The sequence below is a fragment of the Gobio gobio genome, assembly GCF_949357685.1.
Source record: "Gobio gobio genome assembly, chromosome: 7".
Lineage (NCBI taxonomy): Eukaryota > Metazoa > Chordata > Actinopteri > Cypriniformes > Gobionidae > Gobio > Gobio gobio.
Genome location: NC_137103.1, coordinates 46309093 through 46321637, shown reverse-complemented (window position 1 = coordinate 46321637; position 12545 = coordinate 46309093). Strand labels below are relative to the sequence as shown.

Sequence of the window (12545 nt, the reverse complement as noted above, 5' to 3'; positions counted from 1 at the left end):
TATCAGAGTTGGAAATGGAATTCACAGTCCCGTTGAAGGATGTTACTGTGCATGAAAAGAAACAGGCAAAGTTTGAGTGCTCCATCAATAAGGATGTGCCTAAAGTGATTTGGTTTAAGGGTTCCGATATTGTTACACAAGGAAATAAGTATGAAATCATTGATGATGGAAAAAAACACATACTTATTATTAATAACTGTGGCTTTGAGGATGAGGGAGAATACAGTATTGAGGTCTTGGGCAAATCATCAAATGCAAAACTGATGGTAGAGGGTAAGTGTTAGTTATTATCTTGTTAGTGAAGTGTTGGTCCAAATTCTTTCTGACAAAATTTAACAAGGGTGTTTATTAATGAGTAGTCTAACAAATAGTAAATAGTGAACAAAAACATTTCATCATAATCTAATAAATTCACTAATAAATTCACCCATTTTCCAAGTTTATAGTACATACATTTTTTGAAACCATAGTTAATTTGTTATGCACTGAACAAATGTCATAGGTATGAGGCTGAACTTCACATCAACATTAAAGGACCTAACTGTGAAGGAAGGTAAAACAGCTGTATTTGAGCTTGAGCTTTCTCATGAGAATGTCGAAGTGACATGGTACAAAAATGAAATAAAAGTGCATCCAAGCAGAACCGTGTTCACCAGCGTGGTGGGAATGAAGCACACACTAGAAATTAAGGAAGTATCACTAGATGATATTTGCCTAATAAAAGCAGAGGCTAAAGGAATATCCACAATGGCTAAGCTGCTGGTAATAGGTAATTTTACCTTTATTTTACCCTTACGTTTATTCGATCAACTAATCTTGTTTTCCCCCCTCATTGTCTCATTTTTGCACTACAACAAAACCTTGTGTGTAGAGTGGTACTCATTATATTTTAGTTTCTGAATATTATTAACACAGAAACCTGTTTTTACAGAGGGTGATGCATTTTTCAGTGCCAAGTTACAAGATTTCACCGCAGTCGAGAAAGATGAAGTCACATTTGACTGCGAGCTCAGTAGAGATGTTCCTGTGAAATGGTTCCACAATGAAATTGAAATCAAAGCCTCCAAGATGATTACCATGAAAGTTGAAGGCAAACGAAGAATCCTCAATCTTAAGAAAGTTGAGAACAAAGAAAAGGGATTATATGTTTGTGACTGTGGAACAGACAAGACTTCGGCAAACTTGAACATTGAAGGTCAGTAATTAAGTTTATTTTCCTGAAATGCAAAAACATTGCAACCTTTCAGGGGCCTGATGGGGTTTTCTTTGTTAATTTTGCTCGAAATGTTTTTTATCGCATTTCAGCTCGTGACATCAAAGTGGTGCGACCCATATATGGCGTTGAGCTCTTTGATGGTGAGACAGCACGTTTTGAGGTGGAAATCTCTGAAGATGATGTCCATGGCCAATGGAAACTGAAGGGCGAAGTCTTATCTTCTTCACCTGTGAGCAAAGTTGCATAAATAAATTAAAACATCTTTTTAACAGACATCTTGAAAAATACTGAAGATGTTTTTCTTTATGTGCTTTTTGTTAACAGGATGTTGAAATTATTGAGGATGGTGCAAAACATACATTAACACTCTACAACTGCAAAGTTTCCCAGTCTGGAGAGGTTACCTTCCAGGGAGCGAATGCTAAGTGTTCTGCAAATCTTAAAGTGAAAGGTAGTTTAAAATATAATGTGTTGGAGTGTGTGTATGTGTATGTGTATGTGTGTATGTGAAAATGTCTTTAATTTAAATTCTTTCTGTTCACTTCTATCATAGATTTGCCCATTTCTTTTGTCATGCCTTTGAGCGATGTACAAGTGTATGAGAAAGATGATGCAAGATTTGAAATTGAATTGTCAAGAGAGGCTAAGGTCATCCGTTGGCTAAAGGGATCTCAGGAGTTGAAGGCTGATGAAAAGTTTGAAATCGTCACAGAGGGGAAAAGACATACTCTAGTGGTCAAATATGCTGCCTATGAGGATGAGGCCAAGTACATATTTGAGGCTGAGGACCAGAGAACATCTGCCAAACTTGTTATTCAAGGTAATAAAACAATTTTTGTCAGGAGAATCAATATATGATGCACAGTAATCACATTTCCTTTCAAATCTTTTCTGATCTGCATTTATTGTTCTACTCAGGCATCCGTCTTGAGTTTGTCAGACCCATTAAAGATGTCACCGTTAAGGAGCGTGAGACTGCAGAATTCAGGATCGAACTCTCTCATGAGAAGATTCAAGTCACCTGGTACAAGAATGATGTGCGTTTGCATCCAAGCAAAGTGGTGCACATGTCCGAGGATGGCAAGATCCATACTCTGTCCTTCAAAGAGGTGTCTATTGATGACACATCTCTCATTAAAGTTGAGGCTCTTGGGAAAAGCTCTGAAGCAATGCTAACTGTACTTGGTAAGTGTTTATAATGTTTCCAAATACATGCGTCTCTTGAAACTTGATTCTAATAGGTCAATTGTGGCATTAAGAGGTCAAACACTTTTTGTGTAATCGCCATCACCACTAAACCGTATATTTGACTATTGTTCATTACTGTAAACTGGTGCTGCTTCAATGGCTATTGTATCACTCCGTAGTCTCTTTCACTTTCTTTACCAGTAAGTTACAATAGCTAACTGGTTCCATTTTGTGATTTTTATTTTTCTCAAAACTTATACTTCAAAATTCAGTGAAAATTGCCATCTGAGGTGTTGGGTATTAATTTTATGGTGAGCATAACACTTTGATAGATGACTAGAAGCTCAAGAATGCTCATCTAAAGCAAGAAAAATTAAAACTTTGCTCAAAAGAATAAGCAACAAGAAATATATAAGTTCCTAAAATTGAGGAAGCTAACTAGTCCATAGAAAAAATAACTTTGTGTCAAAGTCTCGATCACTCTATATGGGTTCATTTGGCATTATATCCCTTGCATAGTCATTTTTGTATATTGGTAAATCATGTTGAAAATTTTATTTTCTATATCAACAGAGGGAGAAGCCTACTTTACCACCAAGCTGCAAGACTACACTGCAGTTGAGAAGGATGAGGTTGTCCTGAAGTGCGAAGTGAGCAAATCATCTGCTCAGGTGAAATGGTTCAAAGACGACAAGGAGATCACTCCCTCTAAGAACGTCCTCATCAAGGCTGATGGAAAGAAACGTATCCTGACAGTAAAGAAGGCAGAGAAGGCCAACATTGGCGATTACGTGTGTGACTGCGGCTCTGACAAAACGGCAGCCAAGCTTAACATTGAAGGTATGTACTTAATGTATTTTTTTAATTTCATATATAGATTGATAAATTAAATTTAAAAAAATCACTATGAACTACTATAACCTAGTCTCTACTCTACTTTTCTTTGCAGAGCGTGATATTAAGGTTGTCCGTCCACTGTACAGTGTGGAGGTCACAGAGACAGAGACTGCTCGGTTTGAGACAGAAATCTCTGAGGAGGATGTTCATGGAAACTGGAAACTCAAAGGAGATGCCCTGCATCAGTCTGCTGTAAGGGTTTCCTGCCATGCATGTTGTTTTACAATTGTTTTTTAAATATTTGCTTAGATATTATGTTATTATTTTCAACAACAAATTAAATTGTTCCACTCAGGACTGTGAAATCAAGGAGGAAGGCACCAAGCACATGCTCATTCTTTACAATGTCCGCATGGATATGGCTGGTGGTGTAGACTTCTGTGCTGCTAATGCTAAATCAAGTGCTCAGCTCAGAGTTAAAGGTGAGAATACTTATAAGTGAGCAAGTATTTGGCCAACCTTATTCTCTGCAACCAGTTTTTTGTCATTCTTTATGACTGTCTTAGGCTTGTGTTAGATTATTTATTCATAACAAAAATAACCTGTTTTTTTTTTTTACATTGGGTAACAAACCAACCTGCATTCTTGTTTTACAAAAAAGGAAATGTTTAGTGACAGTAACAGATAACTTAGTGGGGATTAGTCAGCAGCCAACAAGACTATTTTAGAAGCTCCATTCCTTATCAGGAGAGGGTGGGGGTGATTGGCAGAGCCAAAACATGCCTCCTAGTGTATCTGACCACAGGCAGTGCAAGGAATCTCAATATGGTAATGATACAAAGCCCTGTGTGATAAACTGGAAAACTGAATAGTACTTCAAGTTTGCAAATTGTAGCTTAGTGACAGAGCACAATGACGACTTGTAGTAGGATTGTTTCTTGGCATTATTAAGGATGGCCTTTTCTTCCTCTCAAGCACGCACAATTGGCATTCTGCGACCTCTTCGGGATGTCACTGTCACTGCTGGAGAGACTGCCACCTTTGACTGTGAACTCTCATATGAAGATATTCCTGTTGAATGGTTTGTTGGAACAACAAAGATGGAGCCAAGTGATAGGGTAAGATAGTTTTCTTTAGATTTCAGCAATTTAGTCTTTAATCATCAATTTTCATTTTTCAGTTTAGTTTTATCCATGTCAAAACTTTCCAGATTTTATTGTATGAAGTTATGTCAAAATTATAATAGTCTAAAACTATATACATTATATACTAACTGTAGCACATAGTTATATAACTAAAAATGTTCTGCATATAAGTTCTTCCAGCTGTACTGGCTGGTTTTGAGATAACACATGGCAATTTTGCCCTGCAGGCGCCCTTCTGGTTATTTTTAACTGCTTCAAGTGTGTTGTTGAAGTGCTGTTATAGTGAACTTAATCTTTTAGAATTTTGATAAAAATATATTTTGTGTCTTATGTCTGTATTAAAATATTAAATATATATTTCTAATATTTCTCATTCCTAATGCATAACAGGTAACTAAGAAACTAATTGAATAGCATCACATTTTCTTTGATGTTGCCATTTCCTTAAATCTTTCCCCACCAGCGTAAGAAGTTTCCAGCCAGCACCAGCATTTTTGAACATTTTCACAAAACTTTCATGACCCCCAAAATATTTTGTTGTATGAATATCTGAACATGCAATATATAATTCTGATTATTTCTGATGAAAAGAAAGAACAGAGCCTCTGCTTTAAAAAAAAACAAACCTTCATGGATTGTTTTTATCAACACTTGAAAGTACGTTGAAAGTTTAATTAAAAAAGCAACAATTTGAACAAAAAGCTGAGAAAATCTAATTTTTGTTAAACACTTCATTAGTATCAGATTCAGAATGATGATCAAAACATAGATGGAGTAGACTGCTTCCATCAACACCCCCAAAGCTTCACAATCTTATACCTCTTCATGGGTCGACATTTCAATCTGTAACGTTAGGCAGTTTTGATTTATATGCTGTTTAACGTTTGATGATAGTGTTATTTTACATGTACATAAGCAATGTTTCTTTCACTTGTCTCTGCTGCTTCTTCGCCTGTGTTTTGATCTGGAGATTCTATATTCTTTCAGAAAATGCGTAATAGCGTACCGTATATACCCCCTATGTTAAAAACATGGATTGCCGGAAAATTCCATCAATGGCAGGGAAGCGTTGTATCATAAATGATTGAAAATTCTGTCTATGGCAGGGAAAGATATCATATTTGCTTTCGCAAATGTTGCAAAAATGGGACGAGCAATTGATTAAACCACTCAACAACTATCCCACATTGTTATGTGCAGGTGGTCACCAGAGTAGAAGGAAGACTGCATTCCCTGACTTTAAGAGATGTCAAAATGACAGAGGCTGGGGAAGTGAAACTGACTGCAAAGGACTTTGTGACCCAGGCCAAATTTTTTGTGAATGGTAATTAATTAATAAATTAAATTAAATATACAAATAAAATGAGTATGTTAGTATAATTTAGATACTATTATAGTTTATTATTATGAATTTATTTTTATTTCCATTTTTATTTTAATTATAAAGTTTTGGTAATTTTGTTGTGTAATGTCATTTTTATTTGTGTTAAAAAAAATAAAAAAATACCTGGAATACTTGTGCAAACCTGTAATGTTTGTATTCCTATATAAATGTTTTTTAAGAGGTTGTTTCTTGTAGTAGTTATCAAGAGCGGCTTAAATAGACTGCTTAGAGTTTCACGTTACCACATTATATATCACAGAGCCACCAGTTGAGTTCACCAAGCCCTTGGCGGACCAGACTGTTGAAGAGGAAGCCACTGCCATTCTGGAATGTGAACTGTCCAGGGAGAAGGCTGATGTGAAGTGGTTCAGAGACGGACAGGAAATTCGTAAAACCAAGAAGTATGAGATGGTGGCTGAGGGACGCATAAGGAGGCTGATCATCAAGGACTGTAGCCTTGATGATGCCAAGACATATATCTGTGATGCAAAGGAGTTCAAGACATCTGCTTTCTTAAATGTTGAACGTAAGTTTTCAACAAAAAAAAACTGACATGTAGAAATTTAAAGCCAATTATCGTGAAGAAATAAAATAAACAACACATTAACAAATGGCTTTTCAACAGTGCATTTGTATAATGCATTTGTCTTGTCTATTTTCAGCTCCATTTGTTGAATTCAGTAAGCCTCTTCATGATGTTGAGGTTAAGGAGAAGGAATCTGCTAAATTTGAATGCGAAGTGTCCCGTGAAAGTGCCAAGGTATTTTTTAACAGAAAAGTCTGAGAGTACTAGTGAAATTGTTTTAATTACAAATTATATTATTAGCATAGCAATTTTAGTGAAAAGTTGAATTGAAAAATTTGCAAAAGTTTTAGTTTTACTATTTTAATTTTAACAAAAGCATGCACACAAGCAGAGAGTGTATTGATTCATAATTGTTTGTTGCACAGGTCCGCTGGTTCAAAGATGGTGCTGAGATCAGAAAAGGCAAAAAGTATGAAATTATTGCCAAGGGATTACAGCGTATTCTCATCATCAGTAAGGCAGTGTTTGATGATGAGGCAGAATATGAATGTGACGCAAGGACATCCAAATCCTCTGGAATGCTGACAGTTGTCGGTGAGTTTAATTTCATTCATTGTTCTACAATAAGGCTAAAATACAGACAGTAATGACAATTTTTTTGCCTTGCAGAGGAGGAAGCTAGATTCACAAAGAACCTGTCCAGTGTTGAGGGCACAGAAACCGACAGCATTAAGATGATTTGTGAGGTCTCCAAACCCAGTTCAGAAGTTACATGGTACAAGGGTGACCAGGAGATCCCTGAGGGTGGTAGATATGAACATGTTGTAGATGGGAGAAAGAGAATTCTCATCATACAGGACCTCCGTATGGATGATGCTGGAGAGTACCACTGCAAACTGCCTTCTGCAGAAACAAAAGGAACTCTAAAGATCAGTGGTATGTTTTAAATTTAGATTCTGTCAAACTCACTGTTATAAAATATTATATAACTGTTGTAAGTCCTGCAAGCTCAGGGTTCCAATGGTCATAGAATTTTAAAATATATATATATTAATATATATATTAGTTTTTTAAGTTTTAGTTATGCTAAGCCATAAAATATTTTGTTTGATTTTTATAAGAAAATATTTTTCAATATATTCAATATTTTTCTCAAAGTTTACTGATCTAAAGATGTGGGAATCCTGATGCATTGAATAATCTCACTGATCATTTAATTAAGCATTGATTTACTCAAAATGTACTCTTTTTATTGCTTTAGAATTGGCAGCTGAATTCATTGCTAGGCCCCAAAACCAAGAGACAGTTGAAGGTGAAAAGGCTGAGTTTGTTTGCTCGGTGTCTAAGGAAAATTATGAAGTTAAATGGCTCAAAGGAGACAAAGAACTTACAACTGATGACAAGTATGAAATCGTCATTGATGGCAAGAGGAGAGCGCTCATTGTCAAAAACTGCGAGCTAAAAGATGAGGGTGCATTCACTGCCCACATTGGCTCTGTAAAGGCTTCAGCGGACTTGCTGGTGATTGGTAAGTGTTTCTTTTTTAGTATATTTTTCTGTAATATGTTTTTGTAGAAGAGGTCTCCAAATGCTCAATTTTTAATCATTGTATTAAATTGGACTAAAACTGGTACCTTTGCTTGTCTCCTTAGAAAAACTGAGGATAATCACTCCCGTCAAGGATGCCCAAGTAAAAGAAGGACAAGAGATTGTTCTTAACTGTGAGGTGAACTCAGAGGGAGCTAAAGCCAAATGGCTGAAGAACAACGAGACAATGTTTGAGAGTAGCAAGTTTATTATGGCTCAGAGAGACACTGTGTTCTCTCTGAGAATCAAAGCTGCCGAAAAGTCAGATGAAGCCAGTTATACCATTACACTGACAAACCAACGCGGAGAACAGGCCAAGTGCTCTGCCAACATCAACGTACTAGGTGCATCATTATTATATGTCTACATTTTATACCATGTGTATTTTGACATCAGTATATGCAAAATGTTTACACTTTTTTTCATCCACAGAGGAAGCCCTCAAGATCATTGAGCCACTAGAGGACTGTGAAATAGAGGAAAAGAGGACCATTACTTTCTCTTGCAAAGTGAATAGACCAAATGTGACAGTCCAGTGGATGAAGGCCGGTCAAGAGATCACTTTCAGCAAACGAATTCTGTATCGTGTTGACAAGGACAAGCACACTTTGACCATTAAGGACTGCGTCCTTGCAGACGAAGGTGAATACACTGTAATTGCTGGGGCTGATAAGTCCACAGGAGAACTGGTCATCAGTGAGGCGCCTACTGATTTCACCTCTCAGCTCAGAGATCAAACCATCACAGAGTTTGAGGATGCTGAGTTCACTTGCAAATTGTCAAAGGAAAAAGCCCATGTTAAATGGTACAGGAACGGACGTGAAATCAGAGAAGGACCAAGGTTAGTTTTTAACCATGAAACTATGACTACGTTTACATGGACAGCAGTAATCTAATTATTGACCTTATTCTGAATAAGACAATACTCTGATTAAGGTGTTTACATGAGTTGCTTTTAGAATATTCCGTTCATGTTCCCGTTTTACATGTTATAGAACATAGATTGATTAATAGTACGTCATTACGTCCCCATGCCACGCTACACTGTCCGACGTCCAATCATAGCGCGACTCTCGTGGGTCTGTTAAAATCAATGGGCTCAGGCAACCCCCTGTAAATTTACCTGCGGCTGTCGCTGTTGGACAGTGTTCCTTTATAAAAACAAGTGATTTTTATACTTTTTAATGCAATTTATATGTATATTTTTATACTTTTTAATGCAATTTATATATGTATATGTATGTATATGTATATATTTACTTACGTTGTTTATTTTTTTGTAATATTATATATTCTTTCAGTTGTTGTTTTTTTGAAGAGACACTGCCCATCTTGCCACCTTCTTGACAGCCTACATTTTGAATAATAGCTTTGATTAATGATGAAAATTAAGGTTTCAAAATCGTGATTGTTTGGATTGGTTTTTTCTGCCGTCGAGCCACAGGCGTTCACTGAATGGCCATATGGCTCGCGAGCCTAGAGGTTCCCGACCGCTGTTGTAAGCAGACAATTATGAATCTGGGAATACAGATACAAACTTATTGTATTTTACTTTTACAATGAGTAGAATTATTACAACACAAAGAAATAAATATAGAGGAGGCAGTGTCAGAATGAGCAGTCAAGCAAGAAACGCACCATAGCAACACGTCATGGCAACGACATTTCAGACTGACAGATACGTAAAAGATAAACGGGACATTTGAGTGCTTTGTTACTGTTTTGTACGCGCTGTTATATTAATTATAATTCAAATTCTGTTTTATTTGTCACAATATTATTGATGATTGTTGAGAGGGGCACTTTTGATACATTTTTAAAAAGGGCAGACTCGAGCCCCCAAAGCCCTCCCCTCTGCACTTGCCTGGTGTGTGTGTCCTGTCACAAAATGCGGCGAAAACTCCTACACAACGTTAATAGTTAGATTAAGGTGTTTACATGTCTATAATGCACTTCGATAATGCGACTAAAATAGGCATACTCCACATGTCTTAATTCGATTTTTGTTTAATTTGAGTATGGCTTTAACAGGATTAAGGTAATTAGAAATCGCTGTTTACATGGTAGTTTCTTAATCAGAGTATGGTCTTAATCAGATTAATATCGGAGTATTGTTGTCCATGTAAACGTACTATATGAAAAAGTACTCTGATCATATGAAAACTTTTGTTAATGTTTATGATCTTTTTTAGATATCATATGGAGAAAGATGGAAAAGACTGCAAGCTTGTAGTCAAAGAGTGCAGACCAGATGATGAATGTGAATATGCCTGTGGAGTGGAAGATAAAAGATCAAGGGCACGTCTCTTTGTTGAAGGTACATTTTTTTTTCATAACCTGTTTCTGGTATCCATGTTCATATTGCCCAATGATTTGATGTGTTCATGGCATCTTTCTTTTCAACAGAGATTCCAGTGGAAATTGTCAGACCACCCACAGATGTATTTGAGCCCCCAGGATCTGATATTGTGTTTGAGGCTGAACTAAATAAGGACAGAGTTGAGGTCAGATGGATGAGGAACAACATGGTCATTGTTCAGGGTGACAAATACCAGATGATTAGTGAAGGCAAAGTTCATAGACTGCAGGTCTGTGAGATCAGACCCCGTGATCAGGGAGAATACAGAATAGTTGCCAAGGAGAAGGATGCCCGAGCCAAGCTTGAGCTTGCAGGTAGGAAGAGTTAGAGTTAATGCAATTTGGTTTTTCGTATAAAGGAATAATTGTTAATGTCCTGTACTTTTCCTTACAGCTATTCCTAAGATCAAGACCACAGATCAGAACCTTGTAACAGATGCTGGAAAGCCTTTTGTGATGATGGTTCCCTACGATGCTTATCCTCGTGCTGAGGCAGAATGGTTTTATAATGACATCAGTCTACCTGGGCAAAACATTGACACATCTAATGAACGGACAGAGTATAGGCTCAAGGACCCAAAGAAGTCAGACCAGGGTCGTTACAAGATTGTCATCAAGAACAAACATGGAACAGGAGAGGCATTCATTAATCTGGATGTAATTGGTGAGTAGAAAATTCAACTAGATGATGTACTGACAATTAAAAATGTTCTAGATGTCTAATAAAAGTGTTGTTGTAGATGTTCCGGGACCTGTGAAGAACCTGCATGTTGTTGACACTGCTGATGGTGAGGTCAGCCTTGCTTGGGAGGAACCGGAAAGTGATGGCGGAAGCAAGATCTTGGCTTATGTGGTTGAGAGACGAGATGTCAAACGCAAGACCTGGACAATGGCCACAGACCGTGCCGACATTCCAGAGTATTGTGTTGGTGGATTGCAGAGGGACAACATGTATTTCTTCCGTGTATGTGCACGCAATAGAGTTGGAAATGGAGAGACTGTTACCACAGATGAGGCAGTTCAAGCCAAGAACAAATTTGGTGAGCTATGCTTTAGTTTATTTCTTCATTCGCTTGTTAAGTCTGATGTCATGCAACGCTGTTTCCAACAACGAACTGTGTTAATAATATTCACAGTGTGCTGAAATACCACCGGAAAATAATGATCCTAACCTCACCTCCATACCGAAATCTCTGATAGCCTTACAATTAATCTTTTATGAATCATTGAAATATTTGTATCTGTGATGCTGTGTACACTGATTTTTAAAAAGCGTAGCTTAAATGTGTGATATGAATAAATGGTGCTCATAATGGTATTTTCAATTGAACTAAGCTTGTACCCAGAAACAGTACATCTTTACATCACGACTTAACAAGTGGATTGTCTAGTAGAGTTGAGACTGTAACAACTAAACAAAACATTTTCTTAAAAATATTTTTATTCATTCTTCTGCTTCTAACAGATGTGCCTGATGCACCTCTGAAGGTTATGGTTGGAGTTGTCAATAGGTTAGGTGCCACGGTGTCCTGGGAACCACCACTGATTGATGGGGGATCAGAGATTACATCTTATATCATTGAACTCCGTGACAGAACCTCTCTGAAATGGGAGCCTGCTTTGGTGGTCAAAGCTGAGGATCGCACAGCCACACTCAGTGATGTTGTTGAAAACAAGGAGTACATCTTTAGGGTTAGAGCTGAGAACAAGGCTGGAATTGGCCAACCAAGTGCTGCCACAGATCCAGTGAAGATTATGGATCCCATTGGTTAGTAGGGTTTATATTTTCTTCACTATCTCTTTAGCTGTTGCAAAACCCAGTGTCAAACTAACAATTTTGTCTCCTATTACAGAGAGGCCAAGTCCACCTCTGAACTTCAACTACACTAATCAGACCAAAGACTCTGTTCAGCTGCCATGGGAAACGCCCATCAGCAATGGGGGCAGCATGATTACAGGCTACATCATTGAGAAATGTGAAGATGGCACTGACAAGTGGCTGAGATGTAATGCAAGGCTTTGCCCTGACCTTTACTACAGGGTATGTCATCTTGACCATTTTTTTTGTTTTGAATTTAACAATACTAATTTATAATCTTATTAAAAGTTTATTTTTATTGATTATGTTTTCATTTATGTCCTATATTAAGGTTTCTGGACTGAAGTTTGGTCAGAAGTATCACTACAGAGTTTGTGCAGAAAATGCTGCTGGGGTCTCTGATCCAGCTGATGCAATTGGGCCACTTTTAGCTGATGACCCTCATGGTAAGCTATTTTAACTTTAGCCATTTTACTTTAAAGACA

The 12545-nt window shown here is 37.2% G+C and overlaps 1 protein-coding gene across 1 annotated transcript in view; it reads left to right on the top strand.

Annotated features, from left to right (window-relative positions):
* ttn.1 (titin, tandem duplicate 1) overlaps positions 1-12545 on the top strand; it is a 140029-nt gene that overhangs the window by 51190 nt on the left and 76294 nt on the right. Inside the window, exons 79-104 of the mRNA XM_079820923.1 lie at positions 7-273; positions 503-769; positions 932-1195; positions 1306-1445; positions 1541-1667; positions 1770-2036; positions 2135-2401; positions 2978-3244; positions 3354-3493; positions 3597-3723; positions 4217-4359; positions 5587-5710; positions 6030-6296; positions 6433-6530; positions 6722-6890; positions 6966-7232; positions 7558-7824; positions 7949-8227; positions 8316-8724; positions 10076-10200; positions 10290-10556; positions 10636-10905; positions 10982-11281; positions 11707-12009; positions 12095-12282; positions 12392-12506. Coding sequence (XP_079677049.1) covers positions 7-273; positions 503-769; positions 932-1195; positions 1306-1445; positions 1541-1667; positions 1770-2036; positions 2135-2401; positions 2978-3244; positions 3354-3493; positions 3597-3723; positions 4217-4359; positions 5587-5710; positions 6030-6296; positions 6433-6530; positions 6722-6890; positions 6966-7232; positions 7558-7824; positions 7949-8227; positions 8316-8724; positions 10076-10200; positions 10290-10556; positions 10636-10905; positions 10982-11281; positions 11707-12009; positions 12095-12282; positions 12392-12506 — 5724 coding nt within the window. The remainder of the gene's footprint in view (positions 1-6; positions 274-502; positions 770-931; positions 1196-1305; positions 1446-1540; positions 1668-1769; positions 2037-2134; positions 2402-2977; positions 3245-3353; positions 3494-3596; positions 3724-4216; positions 4360-5586; positions 5711-6029; positions 6297-6432; positions 6531-6721; positions 6891-6965; positions 7233-7557; positions 7825-7948; positions 8228-8315; positions 8725-10075; positions 10201-10289; positions 10557-10635; positions 10906-10981; positions 11282-11706; positions 12010-12094; positions 12283-12391; positions 12507-12545) is intronic.